Here is an 18,927-nt window from a genome sequence, read left to right as displayed (position 1 = left end):
ACACATTAAAATTTAAATATGGATAAAGTTAAAACATCTTTTTACTTCCATTTCAACCCCTATACCTTCATGAAGGCTTTGTGATTCTCTGGTCTGATAGTCTCTTTCTATAACTGGCAAGGTGAGAAAGATCCAAAAAGCCTTGCTTGTCAAATGGAAATTATATATTCAGGACTGCAGCTAGCTGGTCCTGGGGCATCACGGCTTTATATGAAAGAATGGCAGCTATTTCTCTGGGAGCAATTTTATACCCCACTTAAACTCCTAAAGCAAAGCTGATGGCTCAGTTGACCCTTGATTCACAAAGATCTCCACAAACGCTTTGGTCTGGTTTACTGATGGTTCAACTAAGCTGAAACCTGAAGTCTCTTGATGTCTAGCCTCAGAGTCAGCTATGACAAATCAAAAGAAGTCTTGTTTATTTTGCTCCCTGGGAAGAACTCCAATTCTTGGGCTTTTGTTGATGGTCTATTTGGTGTGCCATTTGGAAAACTACAGAACAGAAGATTAAAGATAATCCTATATGGGGCTTTGTACTGTGGAGACAAATGGTAGCTGCTGATCAAACTACCTAAGTCATTCAAGGGCCCATGGTGAGGACCCATTCTGATGAGATTACCCAGAATTAGAATTAAGCTGCTGATCAATTTCTCTTCCCAGGCTGCCATGACAGCTTTCTGGATGCAACATCACACTGGATGTCATAACATGTTCACCATCACAGACTGCACAAAATAAAGAACTGTGTGTTTCTGACGCTACCACTGAACTTCAGACTGGTGACTCCTACCAAAAGTTGACACAGTTGTCTCAGTGAGAGAAGCCACACTGCATAGGGCATGAATGATCCCCACTTACACCTGGCAGATCCTACATCAGATCTTTGATCCCTTCTATTGGGTCTACTGGTGGTGTTTCACTGATATTAACGCTATTCAAGCTATGGCCCCGCTATTTCAATCCGACTGACCAACTCTAGGCACACCATCACATCTGTTGAAAGTAATTTGTGTCATGTGTTTGAATATCTGGACCATGTGCAACGTGACAATGGTGTCAACCTTTTAATGCAAGAGTCACTCAAAAATGAGCTGATTGTCAAGGAATTCTATGGACCTTCTACACTTCCTACCATCCACAGGCATCTGGTATTACTGAGCACTGGAATAGCCTTTCAAAAACTGACTCAGAAAGATTTCTGACTCTATCTCCCTTACCTTCTTTTTGTCCAAACACTTTACCAAGAAAATTTGGTCATTGAATGTGAGTTTCCCCAGAAAGGAATTATTTCTTTTCATTTGCTTCCTGAGTAATTATCAGCATGAAACAGATAAGGGATTATATAGAACTATTTTATAAATTTGGAATTCAGTCCTGATAACCATCCCTGTACTTCGTATGTAGAAGCCAACCATTAACTTGCCTCCCTCCCTAAACCAATGCAAACTGCACCTCAGAGAAGATTATATGGCCTCTGAGTGTCAATTTCCCACAAATTTACATTTCTTTGCCTAAAAGGTAAAAGAGCATCCTGTTCTGATCATTTTTTGAGGTCTTCATTGTTTTGTGAAGACTCTGGTGTACATATAAAAATGCAATAAAATGTGTAGGTTCTCCTGTTTATCTGTTTTTGTCAGTTTAATTTTCAGACCCAGTCAGCAACTCTAAGTGGTGCCAACAGATATAAAGACATGTTATAAGCCTATGATAATTAAGACTGTGCGGTGTTGTCACAAAGATAGAAATACAGGACAAATAATAAAGTACAGAAGAAATCAATCCTTTTATATATGAAAACTTACTATATGAGAAATCATATATCAGTAAAGAAGTCTTAGGAACACTGGTTATCCATTCAGGGAAAGGGCTTCCCTGGTGGCTCAGATGGTAAAAAATCTGCCTGTAATGCAGGAGACCCAGGTTCAATCCCTGGGTCGGGTTTGATCCTTAGCTTGGGAAGATCCCTTGGAGAAGGGAATGGCAACCCACTCCAGTACTCTTGCCTGGAGAATTCCAGGGACAGAGGAGCCTGGCAGGCTACAGTCCATGGGGTCACAAAGAGTCAGAATAAAACTTCCTCTTTTCACTTTCTTACAGGGAAAACGAAATTCCTACTTGACATTTTAATGAAAAATAAACCGCAGACAACTTAAAAGTGAGAAATGCAAGTATCTAAAAATTTCAGAAAAATTACTGACAAAACCTTGATGAGACAGGATAGAAAAGATTTATAAAAACAGGACACAAAAACACAAGCCATAAAAAAAGATCAATAAAGATTACTGCATTAACAAAGTCTCCTGTACAACTGTATACCATGAATATTTCTAAATAGTGTGAAATGAAAATACCCGCTGCCATATCAACAAGCAAGAAATGTCATAGCCATCGGTGATTTCCGGCCTTCAAATGTGAATGATGGCTCCCAAAATTGTGATCCAGTGGATTCTGTGACCCCACCCCTGCCCCACCCACCATGATGACTTCTGAGGAGCTGGGGAAATGCAAGAAGCGGCCAGCCGCCACTGCTTAAGGTGAACAAGAAAACAGGATTGGCCCCAGATAGCTGAGGTTCCTATGAAATGAATGAGTTCAGGGAACCCAGAGGCCCGCATCTTCCCATACACAGAATGCTAAGTCCCTTAACTTGATAGCTGATCTTTGATGTTCACACTGCCTGCTCCCTTTGTTGCAAACTTGTATATAGCCTGACATCCCCTCCTGCCTCCTTGGACAGAAATGGTATGGACCTAACAGAAGCAGGCGATATTAAGAAGAGATGGCAAGAATACACAGAAGAACTATACAAAAAAGATCTTACTGACCCAGATAACCATGATGGTGTTTAGGCAGACATAATGGAGTCCGAAGTCAAGTGGATCTTAGGGGGCATCACTATAAACAAAGCTAGTGGAGATGATGGAATTCCAGCTGAGCCATTTCAAATCCTAAAAGACAGTGCTGTCAAAGTGCTGCACTCAATATGCCAGCAAATTTGGAAAACTCAGTAGTAGCCACAGGACTGGAAAAGGTCAGTTTTCACTCCAATCCCAAAGAAAGGCAATGCCAAAGAATGTTCAAACTATCACACAATTGCACTCATCTCACACACAAGCAAAGTAATGCTCAGAGTTCTTCAAGGTAGGCTTCAACAGTATGTGAACCGAGAACTTTCAGATGTTCAAGCTGGATTTAGAAAAGGCAGAGGAATGAGAAATCAAATTGCCAACATCCACTGGATCGTTGAAAAAGCAAGGGAGTTTCAGAAATACATCTACTTCTGCTTCATTGACTACACCAAAGCCTTTGACTGTGTAGATCACAAGAAACTATAGAAAATTCTTCAAGAGATGGGAATACCAGACCACCGTACTTGCCTCCTGATAAACCTGTATGCAGGTCAAGAAGCAACAGTTAGAACCAGACATGGACAACAGACTGGTTCCAAATTGGAAAAGGAGTACATCATAAGAAATGCTGGGCTGGAAGAAGCACAAGCTGGAATCAAGATTGCCGGGAGAAATATCAATAACCTCAGATATGCAGATGACACAACCCTTATGGCAGAAAGTGAAGAGGAACTAAAGAACCTCTTGATAGAACTGAAAGAGGAGAGTGAAAAAGCTGGCTTAAAACTCAACATTCAAGAAACTAAGAGCATAACATCCTATCCTATTCACTTCATAGCAAATGATGGGGAAACAATGGAAACAGTGACGGACTTTATTTTTCTGGTCTCCAAAATCACTGCAGATGGTGATTGCAGCCATGAAATTAAAAGACACTTACTCCTTGGAAGGAAAGTTATGATCAACCTAGACAACATATTAAAAAGCAGAGACATTACTTTGTCAACAAAGGTCCATCTAGTGCAGGCTATGGTTTTTCTAGTAGTCATGTATGGATGTGAGAGTTGGACTATAAAGAAAGCTGAGTGCAGAAGAATTGATGCTTTTGAACTGTGGTGTTGGAGAAGACTCTTAAGAGTCCCTTGGACTGCAAGGAGATCCACCAGTCCATCCTAAAGGAAATCAGTCCTGGGTGTGTTCATTGGAAGGACTGATGCTGAAGCTGAAACTCCAATATTATGGCCACCTAATGCGAAGAGCTGCCTCATTTGAAAAGACCCTGATGTTGGAAAAGACTGAAGACAGGAGGAGAAGGGGACAACAGAAGATGAGATGGTTAGATGGCATCACCAACTCAATGGACATGAGTTTGGGTAAACTCCGGAGTTGGCGATGGACAGGGAGGCCTGGCGTGCTGTGGTTCATGGGGTTGCAAAGAGTCGGACATGACCGAGCAACTGAACTGAACTGAAAGTGAGGGATCAAATAACAAAGTCTAGATAAACAGTTAATTAACAAACAACTTTACTTTGAAGAACATTATAGTAGATATCTTTTATCATAATTTTATTTTTCCTTGATCACACCTATTTAAACACGGAAGCAAATTGCTAACATGACATTCTACACTTACCTGAAGTTGATTATAAAACTGTATGATTCTCTCTTTTTGAGCTGGCCACTGATGTAAGCCCAAGTGTTGTGTTGCAATCTCTATTAGTTTCTTAAAGAAAAAAAAATACATTAATTTAAATTTCATTGCAAATTAAACTTTTAATATGTAATCTTACAAAACCTCTCTAGGTAGCAAATACAGCACTTTATGATGGTATCTCTTAATTTTTTAGTTCACCAACTCCAAAATAATGAAAACATTACTTCCCCTACCAAAGTAAAATACACAGAAAATTTTATGATCACGGACCCCCAGGTAGCAAATTCATAGATCCTCTCCGAATTTAAGACATGCTTTATGATGCATTTAAGAACTAGCTGTTACCACAGTATAATTGTCTAATGATCCTACAGTGAAGAAAAGGTAAAAGATTCTATATCTTTGTGGAATTTTTTGAAAGGAGAACAATGATAAGTATTTTTATTTTTGCTTATTTGTTAATCTGTGTTTAACTCTAATCACCATTAAAGTTGAATTTCAATTTTGTAATGACTGTTTTACTGTTTCAATGTTAGGAATATTCTAAGATAGCAAAATTTACAAGATGAAAAACTTGACGTGGTTATACATTAGATCATCCCAGGAAGTGGCTGCACCTTTGAAAGATATTTACTATTTCAACACAGGAATTATAGGGCAGCATGATTCCTCCTAAAGTGGGGTTTACTTCAATGTTGATATAATTGGTAACTATGTCTACAGAAAAAGTATGATTTATCCTTTTTCTCACTAGCCTCTCCTACACCATTTCTCATTCCTTGCATTCCTACAATGGGAAGCAGCCAAAGAAAACACACACACTCAGCAAGACTGTACAAATAGAGGAAAAATAGACTCTATGTAAGGCTAACTGGAGGTAGGAAATTATTTTTGAAAAGCAACCTCTTCCAAACAAAGTTGATGAGACTGCCCACTTATGGCCTTCACTGCTTGCAGTTTCAGATGTAGAAACTAGGAATCTCTGCAGTTACTAATACAAACCTAGATACTGCCTGGATACAAGTGAAAAAGTCACACAAGTATGGAATAAAGATAGCATGGGATGCACAGAAGATCAGAAGAACTGGGATAATAAAAGAAGACCTCTTCAGATATACTCGGGTCATCCCACCTGGTGAAGGTTTTGAAATAAAATCATAATCCTGACCTAAAATATTTATGGCTGTATAAGATGTTCATTGGAGTTAACTGGATGACAAAATATATGTAGTTCTTATAACATGATATGGTTTTAGTAATTCTCAGGTTATTCTTTGGTTGCTCTGAGATAATGATCCCTACACACGTTGAATACTGCTAAAGACAGTAATGTGAATAAGTTGTATAGATTCCAACTTATTCCACATGCAATTCAGATTCTTGTATCACAAATAAACAATAAACAGCACACCTACAGGGTATTTTTTAATAACATGCCTTCCTATGTGGGTGTGTTATATATGATTGATTGGTCATTGTGTAAGCCATCAAAAATACACCATTAAATAAGAGACTGAATTACTCCACACTGAATATTAAAATCATAACTTTAAATTATCTTTGTGCCATTTCTATGAGCCATATAGTACAATTTGGTAACATTTTATTAAACAGTTGAGAGCTTGCATATTTATCAATGTAAAAATTATACAAAGGAGGAAGTAGCTGAATAAATTATCATACATAAAACTTTTCCATAAGCTATAAATTAACTTGTAAAACTGATGAAAAGATGAATAAATAATGAGGTTCAAAAGTAAAATCATTAATCTACATGCAGAAATGTTATTACAATGCCAATGTTATTTGTTCCAGCTGTGTTTTGAAAAATGTTAAAGGTAACACTGCTGCTGCTTCTAAGTCGCTTCAGTCTGGAAGGATTTAAAACTTGTAACTGTAGGAAGGAGAGTAGGAATTTACACATTCTCTCTGAGAAGAATAGAAAGATGTTTACATAAGACAGAGAAGGAACACTTGTCAACTGATATTTTCCTCCTTTTTTATAGCAAAATGAAAATCTTTCTTAAAGCTGTCAAAAAAAATAAATAAATAAAAAAAATAAAAATAAAATACCCAGTTATTGAATGAAAAAAAAAAAATACTGAGAGAAATTTTTCTACCCATCACAGATGCTTCCAGCCATATCATTACATGATCTACAAAATAAAAGTCCATTAGTTAAAGGAAACAGTAATTGATACTCAACTTAGTGATCTGAAGGAAAATGTATCTCAAGGCTCAAAGGCATAAGTTGAATAAAAGTTCTTACACTAAAAATAAAGATACAACGTCTTTCTTGCTCTCTGATTACAGAGAACTTTCATATTCTCAAAAAAAAAAAAAAGATTACATCTGGCAGTGAAGCCCAATAAATCTGGTGGATTCTACCTATTTCGATCTCATTAAAGTTGTTTTTGTTTTTGTTTTCATGTTACTGTTGGGGTTTTGTGATTTTTTGCTGATTTGTTGTTATTTTAAATGTTGATTTTCAACATTGAAAAGTGAGTGAAAAAATGTAACAATCTTTTAGTTCCATTCCCTTGGTACTCTTTGTCTGGATTCCATAGGTTTTGCTTTGTATAATCTACAAGAAAGTGACAAAAAAAGAAAAAAATAAAAAATAAATAAAAAAAAAATAAAATAAAATAAAATTCATATACACAGGGACATCCCTGGTGGTCTACTGGCTAAGACTGCGAACCCCCACACAGGGGGCCTGGGTTCCACCCTTGGTTAGGGAGCTAGGTCCATATGCCAACTAAGACCATGTACACACAAGTAAATAAATAGATGCTTAAATAGAATTCACACAGACGGACAAAGGAGCTAGAACAGTCAAGACAGGCATGTGAAGGACAAAATTTAGAGGACCCACACTGCATGATTTCATGACTTACCATAAAGTCACAATAATCAAGACTACTATTGTTGAAAGACATGTGGACAATGAAACTGAGAGTTAAGAAATAGCCCCACAGAGATATGATCGAGTGCTCATGGACAAAAGTTCAAAGGCAATTCCATGGAGAGAAAAGTCTTTTAAACAAGTGGTGCTGGGATAACTAGACATCCACAGGCAAGAAAAATTAATCAATTAATCACATCAGCTCATATCTTACAGATTAAAAAAAAAAAAAAAAAGAAAGAAAATCTTTCAAATGCAAATGAAATCTTCAAAATGCAGGCAAAACTTAGATGCAAATATCCACTGTCTTTCTCCTAGAAACCACCCAGCAAAAAGAAAAAAGTCAAATTGCACTTTCATTAAAATAATGAAACAAATAAAATCTAAAAAATGTAAAACAAAGATAAGTGCTATGAAAAAAACTAAGCATGGTTTAGAGTGGACTGCAACTTGCTGGTCTGGAAAAGTCTAACTCATTTAATCATGTGGAACAAAGAATCTTACACTATATGTCTCCTTCAAAATTACATATTAAAAGGGCTTATTGAATACCAAAATTCATAACAAGAGAATTTATACTGAAATTAAGAATATCAAAGGCAAATGAAAAATTTAAAAGCTTCTGGAGAGAAAGAACAGATACACTACAAATGAACACATACAGGTGACACTGATCATTTCAAGAGTGGAACAAGAGAAAATGTAATAATATTTTAAAGATATTAAATATTTTAATGTATTAAATGAAAAGAACTTTACATTTAAAATTTTATAACCAGCCAAACTGTAATCTAAATATAAAGGCATATGAGAAATAGTTGCCAAAGGTTTGTCACACAAAACCTAACTGAAAAACACTGTTGGAAGAAGTACTAAAAAAAAGGAATATATTGAAGTCTATAAGAGATATGAAGAGAAAGTTTTATAAAATATCTTGTTAGTTTACAGTATTCTAAATGCATGCACATGCCTGTGTGGGCAAACATATGTGTTTATAAAAACTAGGCCCAAAGAAAAGGAAAAGGAAAAAAATTCCCATAATCACCAGTCCAGATTCGATGCAGGATACAGGAAGCTTGGGGGTGGTGCACTGGGATGACCCAGAGGGATGGTACTGTGAGGGAGGTGGGAGGGGGGTTCAGGATGGGGAACACGTGTACACCCATGGTGGGTGCATGTTGATGTATGGCAAAACCAATACAAATTGTAAAGTAAAAAAAAAAAAATAATAATATAAAAATAAAAAATAAAAAAATAATAATCACCAAAAAAAAATTTATGATATGATATATATAAGAATGAGAGTATGGGGAAGACCAAAGAGTAAGCTAAAGTACTTGTTTTGAAAGGGAAAATATATAGATATTGAAAAAATTAATAAATAGGAACAAATAATGCTGGATGTCAGTCTTCAATTAAGAGAGGCACCATAGAGAATAAACACAAAATAAACACAGAAGAAAATTCAATCTATCCCACAGAGAGCAGGGTGAGAGAGAAAACAAGGAATAAAAAGAAATTAAATACATATTATAACAGTAATGAATTTTAAGATAACAGAATCTATAATGAATATAAAAAGTTAAAATCAACACAGGACAGATAAATCACAGACTGAATTACAAGAAAACAAAGTCCACTGATACATCTCCCATAAGACTTATAGTTCAAACAGAGAAACATAGAAAGTTTGAGAAATATAAGAATGGAAAAAGAGATTCTAAAAATATGAATACACATAAAAAAGTTGGATAGAAATCTTAATATCTGACTAAATAGGTCTTAAGGCAAGATATAGCATACGGTCCAGAAAAAGAGTATAGTGATTAAAGAATAAACAAACATATGCAACTTATAGCGTCAAATTATATAAAGTAACAATTGACAGACATGCAAGACACATTGATAAATCAATAATTTCAGTTAAGATTTTGATATACTCCTTCCAGAAACTGATACATCAGTAAAAATAGATATCAAGCTCTGAAAGATATAATTAATAGGCTATGTATATAACTTTATATCCAATAAGCACAAAATACATATATGAAACCCTTACCAAAAAAATGCCAATATAGGCATACCTCAAGAAACAAGAAAAAAGTCAAATAAATAACCTAACCCTACACCTAAAGCAACTAGAAAAGGAAGAAATGAAGAACCCCAGGGTTAGTACAAGGAAAGAAATCTTAAAAATTAGGGCAGAAATAAACGCCAAAGAACCAAAAGAGACCATAGCAAAAATCAACAAAGCCAAAAGCTGGTTCTTTGAAAGGATAAATAAAATTGACAAACCATTAGCCAGACTCATCAAGAAACAAAGGGAGAAAAATCAAATCAATAAAATTAGAAATGAAAATGGAGAGATCACAACAGACAACACAGAAATACAAAGGATCATAAGAGACTACTATCAACAATTATATGCCAATAAAATGGACAATGTGGAAGAAATGGACGAATTCTTAGAAAAGTACAACTTTCCAAAACTCGACCAGGAAGAAATAGAAAATCTTAACAGACCCATCACAAGCACCGAAGTTGAAACTGTAATCAAAAATCTTCCAGCAAACAAAAGCCCAGGTCCAGACGGCTTCACAGCTGAATTCTACCAAAAATTTAGAGAAGAGCTAACACCTGTCCTACTCAAACTTTTCCAGAAAATTGCAGAGGAAGGTAAACTTCCAAACTCATTCTATGAGGCCACCATCACCCTAATACCAAAACCTGACAAAGATCCCACAAAAAAAGAAAACTACAGGCCAATATCACTGATGAACATAGATGCAAAAATCCTTAACAAAATTCTAGCAATCAGAATCCAACAACACATTAAAAAGATCATACACCATGACCAAGTGGGCTTTATCCCAGGGATGCAAGGATTCTTCAATATCCGCAAATCAATCAATGTAATACACTACATTAACAAATTGAAAAATAAAAACCATATGATTATCTCAATAGATGCAGAGAAAGCCTTTGACAAAATTCAACATCCATTTATGATAAAAACTCTCCAGAAAGCAGGAATAGAAGGAACATACCTCAACATAATAAAAGCTATATATGACAAACCCACAGCAAACATTATCCTCAATGGTGAAAAATTGAAAGCATTTCCTCTAAAGTCAGGAACAAGACAAGGGTGCCGACTTTCAGCATTACTATTCAACATAGTTTTGGAAGTTTTGGCCACAGCAATCAGAGCAGAAAAAGAAATAAAAGGAATCCAAATTGGAAAAGAAGAAGTAAAACTCTCACTATTTGCAGATGACATGATCCTCTACATAGAAAACCCTAAAGACTCCACCAGAAAATTACTAGAACTAATCAATGATTATAGTAAAGTTGCAGGATATAAAATCAACACACAGAAATCCCTTGCATTCCTATACACTAATAATGAGAAAACAGAAAGAGAAACTAAGGAAACAATTCCATTCACCATTGCAACCGAAAGAAGTCCTAAAGAAACTAAAGACCTATAAATAGAAAACTATAAAACACTGGTGAGAGAAATCAAAGAGGACACTAATAGACGGAGAAATATACCATGTTCATGGATTGGAAGAATCAATATAGTGAAAATGAGTATACTACCCAAAGCAATTTATAGATTCAATGCAATCCCTACCAAGCTACCGATGGTATTCTTCACAGACCTAGAACAAATAATTTCACAATTTGTATGGAAATACAAAAAACCTCAAATAGCCAAAGCTATCTTGAGAAAGAAGAATGGAACTGGAGGAATCAACCTACCTGACTTCAGGCTCTACTACAAAGCCACAGTCATCAAGACAGTATGGTACTGGCACAAAGACAGAAATATAGATCAATGGAACAAAATAGAAAGCCCAGAGATAAATCCACGCACATATGGACACCTTATCTTTGACAAAGGAGGCAAGAATATACAATGGATTAAAGACAATCTCTTTAACAAGTGGTGCTGGGAAAACTGGTCAACCACTTGTAAAAGAATGAAACTAGAACACTTTCTAACACCATACACAAAAATAAACTCAAAATGGATTAAAGATCTAAACGTAAGGCCAGAAGCTATAAAACTCCTAGAGGAGAACATAGGCAAAACACTCTCCAACATACATTACAGCAGGATCCTCTATGACCCACCTCCCAGAATACTGGAAATAAAAGCAAAAATAAACAAATGGGACCTAATAAAACTTAAAAGCTTCTGCACAGCAAAGGAAACTATTAGCAAGGTGAAAAGACAGCCTTCAGAATGGGAGAAAATAATAGCAAATGAAGCAACTGACAACTAATCTCAAAAATATACAAGCGACTCGTATAGCTCAATTCCAGAAAAATAAATGACCCAATCAAAAAATGGGCCAAAGAACTAAATAGACATTTCTCCAAAGAAGACATACAGATGGCTAACAAACACATGAAACGATGCTCAACATCACTCATTATCAGAGAAATGCAAATCAAAACCACAATGAGGTACCATTTCACACCAGTCAGAATGGCTGCGATCCAAAAGTCTACAAGCAATAAATGCTGGAGAGGGTGTGGAGAAAAGGGAACCCTCTTACACTGTTGGTGGGAATGCAAACTAGTACAGCCACTATGGGGAACAGTGTGGAGATTGCTCAAAAAACTGGAAATAGAACTGCCTTATGATCCAGCAATCCCACTGCTGGGCATACATACTGAGGAAACCAGAAGGGAAAGAAACACGTGTACCCCAATGTTCATCGCAGCACTGTTTATAATAGCCAGGACATGGAAGCAACCTAGATGTCCATCAGGAGATGAATGGATAAGAAAGCAGTGGTACATATACACAATGGAGTATTACTCAGCCATTAAAAAGAATACATTTGAATCAGTTCTAATGAGGTGGATGGAACTGGAGCCTGTTATACAGAGTGAAGTAAGCCAGAAAGAAAAATACCAATACAGTATACTAACGTATATATATGGAATTTAGAAAGATGGTAATAATAACCCTGTATGCAAGACAGCAAAAGAGACACTTTTGTATAGAACAGTCCTATGGACTCTGTGGGAGAGGGAGAGGGTGGGAAGATTTGGGAGAATGGCATTGAAACATGTATAATATCATGTATGAAATGAGTCGCCAGTCCAGGTTCGATGCATGATACTGGATGCTTGGGGCTGGTGCACTGGGACAACCCAGAGGGATGGTATGGGGAGGGAGGAGGGAGGAGGGTTCAGGATGCGGAACACATGTATACCTGTGGCGGATTCATTTCGATATTTGGCAAAACCAATACAATATTGTAAAGTTTAAAAATAAAATAAAATTAAAAAAATTAAAAAAAAAGCCATTTATTAGGTGATATCGGAAATCTGAAAAAAGGTTATCTCAAAAGGGTACATATATGAATTATAGCATATAATCTCCAATTAAAACTATAAAACCATTTGGGTCTGAATTTTGGGGAGCAAGGATGGCAAGAAGTTGCTTTGAGTATCTTTAAAAATTGTTTTTGCTCATTGATCACTTCCCATTCCCTGTTGCTTAATGCAACATGTCTATAGCTTTACATTTATTAACTTAGGTTGTTCATAATGTTCTCATCACTTCTAAGTCTCTAATATCATTGTTTGTCAATTATTAATCATTCTTGCTTGAGGTCTGTATATAATCAAACTAATAACTTTGGTTTTGTTGTTTTTCCTATAATTTTTATTCTGTATTTGGTTGATCTCTGCCGTTTCCTTCATTATTTTTATCGGTTTCATTTCAGAGAACTTGTTTTATTGCTCTTTTTCCTAGTTTCTTACTTTAATGCTCAGTATGAGAAAGATAATCTGGTCTGACCAAATTGTGAAAGGCATTATGGCCAAGATAATTAATTTGACTGTTGTACTAGAGGCAAAGTTGCTTCAACAGCCGCTTTGCTGATGTGATCAAACATGTTTTAGGAAAGCAACTCTGGTGGCCATATGACAATATATTAGAATGGAGGGAGTAGCAGGAGGTTGTATCACAATGACAGAAGACACTGAGATTCTACCTAAACTAAGGCTTTGACTGTATGGTTTTATATACATAAGAGAAAGCATAAAGGGCTTTGTGTGTTTAGTGTCTGAGCCACCATGGAAGCCCCAAAAATGGCTTTGAAATTGTGTCATTTTAATGATCACAAAGTATTTACACATTAAAGTCTTTATTCATAATTCTGATATAATTTGATTCTCTAGTTGGAAGGACTGATGCTAAAGCTGAAACTCTGGTACTTTGGCCACCTCATGAGAAGAGTTGATTCATTGGAAAAACTCTGATGCTGGGAGGGATTGGGGGCAGAAGAAGGGGACGACAGAGGATGAGATGGCTGGAGGCATCACCGACTCGATGGACGTGAGTCTGAGTGAACTCTGGGAGTTGGTGATGGACAGGGAGGCCCAGCGTGCTGCAATTCATGGGGTTGCAAAGAGTCAGACACAACTGAGCAACTGAACCTTACTGAACTGAACTGAAGCACCTTTGCAAAGTAGGAAGAGCAGACATTATCATTCTCACTTGAAAGATGAGAAAATTGAGGAGTAAAATACGTGTTAACAGCCTTCCTTCCTTAAAGGTACACAATTTGTTCTTGTTTCCATTATGCCAATATGTACTGAAAGTTCTTCATTCATGGGAAATATATATCTCCAAGTATTTTTATGTCCCAAGTTCTAACATGAATAGAGAATTTCAGGAATAACTAACATTTTAAATTCACATCTATTATAGTTTCTTATCTTAACTGATATTCCACATATAAATGATTTGTAATGATTTTCAAAGGTCTTATTACCTCCAGGACAATCTGATTTACTTTCGAAACTGTTGCTCCACAAAAAATATCTCTCATAATCTTTTCAAAAAGTAGGACATCTTTAGGAAGAAATTTTGGTAAGCTAGCTTCTCTCATAGCTTCAATAATTATCAGAGTTTCCTCTGTTTCAGAAATGTCTCTGATGTTACTTTAATGGTAGAAGAAAGCAAAGAACAAGTTAGCAAGTTTGTTTTGTTGATGTTAAAGACCATTAATTAATATTCTTTTTTAATGGCGGCTATCCCAATACCTTTTCCTCCTTTCCCCACTTCAAAGCAGCTATGTGGTTTGGGTGAGGTTAATCTGGTTCCCAGCTCCAGGGATGGGCCCTGACTGACTTAGAACTCAGGGTAATGCTGTTTCCCACTCAAAATAGAAATGTATTCAGGTTAACATCAAATGAAAAATAAAATGATTTATTAAAAATCCCTAGGATGACTAGAGAACTAGTCTTGCAGGCTATGTAGCTGGGAACAAAGTTGAGCTATAGAACTGGTCCTGTGAAGACATGGCTGCCACCATCAATGGCTGCCACCAGAGAGCCATGCCTGTTGCATCTAGAGCCTGATGCTTGCACTAGAGCGGCTTGCTGTCTCTGCTAATTTCTGCTAAATGTTGGCAGCTATTGCCACTGCTGTCACCCTTGCCAGAGTGGACTCTGTGTATATCCTATTTCTTTTTCCTCTAGTTTCAGGTTCAGATTCTAGGGTAGCTATCTCTGATTTGCCAAGGTTGTTATGTCTGAGAGAGTTTCAGAAAGCAAGCATATGACATAACAAATATTCAAGAAGTGAATATAACCACAGCTCTAATCAATCAATGCATAGCAGTCACTTGGACACAGTGATTCAGGGGTAGACAAATGAATTGTCCACTCAGAGTGGTCTGGGACTTCAGTTCAATGGTGTAGATAGTTCCATTTATTATTAAAAGCCATCCTGCTACCCAAAATGAAGCCAGTCTAAAAATAACCCTGACAGGGAGGACTGCAGTGCTTAGAATATCTCAGAGAAATAAAAGGGAAACTCAAATCAAAGTGATTATATCCTGCCCCACCTCTGGATTTTCTGATTGGGTGAAAAAGTAAATTCCTTCTACTGTTTAAGCCAACTTAATATTTTTGTTAATTACAACAAAAGTTTTTGATATATTGTTATCACAGTTTATTGCCACATATATTTCATATACTAAACATTCCAGTACACATTTTTATACATTAAACATGCAGTCAAAAGGGGAAAAAGTAACTACATGTGGTATAGTATGACTTTGGAGATAAAAAGGAAGAAAAGTTTTCCCTGCCCTAGCATCCCTCCCATACTCTTGTCTACTGACATCTGAAATTCTTCATTGGGATGGTGATAACTTTTAAGCCTTTGCCCCATAATAAAAAGAGCTAATAGATAACATTTATTGAGTATTTTTTTACCAGGCCTTTTGCTTAATTGTTTAAGAAATTTCATTAATTTTTTCAAAAGCTAAGAAGTAAGAAAAGTGATACTCAGAAAAGTGAAATAACACACTCAGTGTCATATAGCTGGTAAATGTTTGAACTGGCATTCAGTCAGGTCTCTCTGACGTCAAAGTCCATTTCTATAAGCACTCTATCTTTACGATGGAAGACTCACTGAGTTGGCATCAGCTGTTTACACATTCCTCTGTAAATACATCAGTGAGTCTTTTTTCTGAAGGTGTTTTGGTAGAGAGGGCGAGAGTGGACCAGAAGTCAAAGTGAGGGGCCACACCAGGGACAGAAAGGGTCCCACACTTCCCTGCTGGGGATCCAGTAAGTAACCTTGACCTTTCCCACTTTTTTCTCAAGACAGATATTGCTTTACATTAAAAGAAATTTAAAAAATAGGGATAACAGTGTGTCTGGCTGGGGAGTAACTATTAGATATAGACAAGGTGAGATAATAGCTTATATAAAATATGGTAAAATTGTTACAATACCATGTTTTTCACTAAAATTATATAACTTAGGGGATGGTATCTGAGATTACTGTGGGGACTGTCTTGTAATTTAAGAATAAAAAAGAAAACTTCTAGACTAAGGTCAACTAAAGCTGAAGAAAAGCGTAGTTAAATGTAACTTTTTAAACCCGTTTTGATTGTTTTCATGATACCAGTTGTTTGGAATTAGTTAAGACATTTTGTGACCCAGTACTGTGGTCAGTTTTATAGTTTATTTTCTAAACAAAAGGGGCGGTTTAGAGAAAAACAGATAAGGCTGACTGTGGTAGGCAGAAAAATTCCCCCCTCTTCCCTACCCCTCCAACCCTGCCAATATATTCACTTCCTAATCCCTGGAACTCTGTGAATATTATCTGATAGGGCAGAAGATCTAATTGAGTTAAGAATCCTGGAAGAAGTTTATCCTGAATCATTCAGGTCTAAGTGTAGTCACATGTTCCTTATAAGAGAGGAGACAGAGATATACAGTTGAGAAGGTGATGCAAAGATGAAGGCAGAGATTGGGGTGATGTGACCTTCCACCAAGGAATGCTGGCAACCACCAGAAACTAAAAGAGGAAAGGAAGAATCTCCCAAGAGACTCTAGAAGGCGAGCAGGTCTGTCCACAACCTTGGTCTCAGACCTCTGACCTCAGGTGCTACGAGAAGATTCATTTCCATTGTTTTTGGACATCATGCTTTTGTAGCACTTTGTTATGGCAGCAGCCCTACAAAACTAACACACCTTTATTATTTTCTTACATATAAACACCTTTAAACTCTATTTGGGGGTTAAAGTTAGACTCCATCAACATAATTTAGAAAGAGAAGGTGTAAAAAAGGGAGGGTTGAATCACCATGCATAAAGAAATGAGAAAAAATTGTAGTACTCTTGCATGCCTAAGAGACAAAATTAGAAACCTTACAAAGCACTGGGTAGAGTCAAGGGAGAGGAAGGGACAGAGAAGGGAAGAGGAGAGAGGCAAGAAGAACAATTAAAATTTAAGGTGTTAGGAAGGGTCAAGGGACTTTTAAAAAGCAAATTGTCTAATATTCATTTTTAAATTGTTCACTGTACTTTCCTCTGACAAAAAAATAAAAAAAATTCCCCAGTCCTTTTCATAACACAGTCAGCTTCACTTAATCACATCATGTGTGTGAAGGTTTGGGAGAATCAAAGAAGGGTGGCTGTTACCCTTGCAACAGACAGAAGAGAGCTACTTTCAGTGTCAGGAGACAGACAGAGAGTACACTGGAAATGGGAACTCCAACAGCAGGCAGCTGTGAGAACTCTGAGTTTTCTGTGAAGTTTGCAGAGAACAACGAAGGACTTTGAAATGAGAAGAGTACCACTATCCCTGGAATATTTACTCACACACAGAATTAAGTGAACATAAGAAAGACTGAGAACTTGAGGGTTCCCTGTCCTAGTGTTTAGGATTCTGGGCTTTTACTGCTGTGGCCTGGGTTCAATCCCTGGTCAGGAAACTGAGATTTCACAAGCTGCAGGGTGCGGCCAAAAAAAAAAAAAAAAAAAGACTAAGGACATGAGGACATCAGGGAGCTGATTACTTGGTACTATTTATCTTTAATTTTATAAAATTAAAAGACATTTCATAGTAGACACCTATTTACATTCCATCTATATTATACAGGCCATTTTGCAAGATATGCTACAGTTCTTTTATGTAAGAAATAAAATATTACAGTGGAGCTATAGCCTATTCCTATTGTTTTCTCCTCCCATGAAACATTTTGTATTTTTTACTGTACCTATAAACAATCTATAACATTTATTGTTTAAACATTTCATGTAAATAGTATATTGATATGTCTTTTTGTAACATATTTAAAAAAAATTAATAGGTGATACATGAATACAGCCCCAAATCAAGACAAGACAAAAAGTACACAGCTTGCCAATAATGAAAAGGAATGCCTGCTTCTGTTTGGTCTCACCAGTACAAATTTCTGAACACTTAAAAATTTTTGCCTATCTGATAAGTGAGAAACAATTTTCAGTGTAACTGTAATGTGCATTTCTCTCATTATGGGTAGGGTTAAGTGTATTTTCATATATTTAAAGGACTTTTATGTCTCTTTTTTTCTGAGAACTATCTGTTGATTTCCTTTGTCCATTTTTCTATATGACTGTTTTTCCCCCAATTTTCTAGAAATCTTTATATACTAAGAGGATGAGTTATTTAACTGCAACAGGAGCTGCATATATCTTTACTCTAGTTTTTCATTTGTTTTTTGACTTCACAAACAGTAATTTTTGACTATTATAAATTATTTCTTTTATGGCTTCTGGATTTCGAGTCTGGGAGCTCAGAATTATTTTATCTTGTTGTCATTACTTAAAATTTCACACAGTATTTTCCCAGTATTATGTAACTCCCTTTTGATCTACACTCAATTCAAAATTCAACTGACCATTTAAGCTCCCGTTTCTTCTTCCCAGCCATCACTAAAATTGTCTTCAGAGACCTCAGGCCAAAATCATAATGATCCTATCAAATATTAAAATATTTGAGTTATTAAGTTTCTGGAGAAAAATGAACAACTTGAAAATAAATGCATATAGTATATTGTTAAATCACTAATCATCTATGCTATGAAGAGAAACAGTGTTATGAATTCAAGAAACCCTCAGTTTTGGGTCTAATGTTCTCACTTCTTTCCCAAACTTGTCCTTCTAAAAGTCTCCTTCTCAAAAAAAAAAAAAAAGATTAACAAGTT

The 18,927-nt window shown here is 36.2% G+C and overlaps 1 protein-coding gene across 9 annotated transcripts in view; it reads right to left on the bottom strand.

The window, feature by feature from the left end:
* The window catches only part of DNAH14 (dynein axonemal heavy chain 14), a 378,420-nt gene that overhangs the window by 176,413 nt on the left and 183,080 nt on the right, over positions 1–18,927 (bottom strand). For 8 of the 9 annotated variants that reach the window (XM_070768034.1, XM_070768038.1, XM_070768036.1 and 5 more), the window contains 3 exons: positions 18,622–18,698; positions 14,212–14,380; positions 4,483–4,572 (listed from right to left, as the gene is read on the bottom strand). In XM_070768034.1, the coding sequence (XP_070624135.1) occupies positions 4,483–4,572; positions 14,212–14,380; positions 18,622–18,698 (336 nt within the window). The remainder of the gene's footprint in view (positions 1–4,482; positions 4,573–14,211; positions 14,381–18,621; positions 18,699–18,927) is intronic. The other variant, XM_070768039.1, reaches the window with a different exon arrangement.

Source organism: Bos indicus, chromosome 16, assembly GCF_029378745.1.
Source record: "Bos indicus isolate NIAB-ARS_2022 breed Sahiwal x Tharparkar chromosome 16, NIAB-ARS_B.indTharparkar_mat_pri_1.0, whole genome shotgun sequence".
NCBI classification, from domain to species: domain Eukaryota; kingdom Metazoa; phylum Chordata; class Mammalia; order Artiodactyla; family Bovidae; genus Bos; species Bos indicus.
Note: the sequence above shows the minus strand (reverse complement) of the source record. Positions and strands in the feature narration are given on the sequence as shown.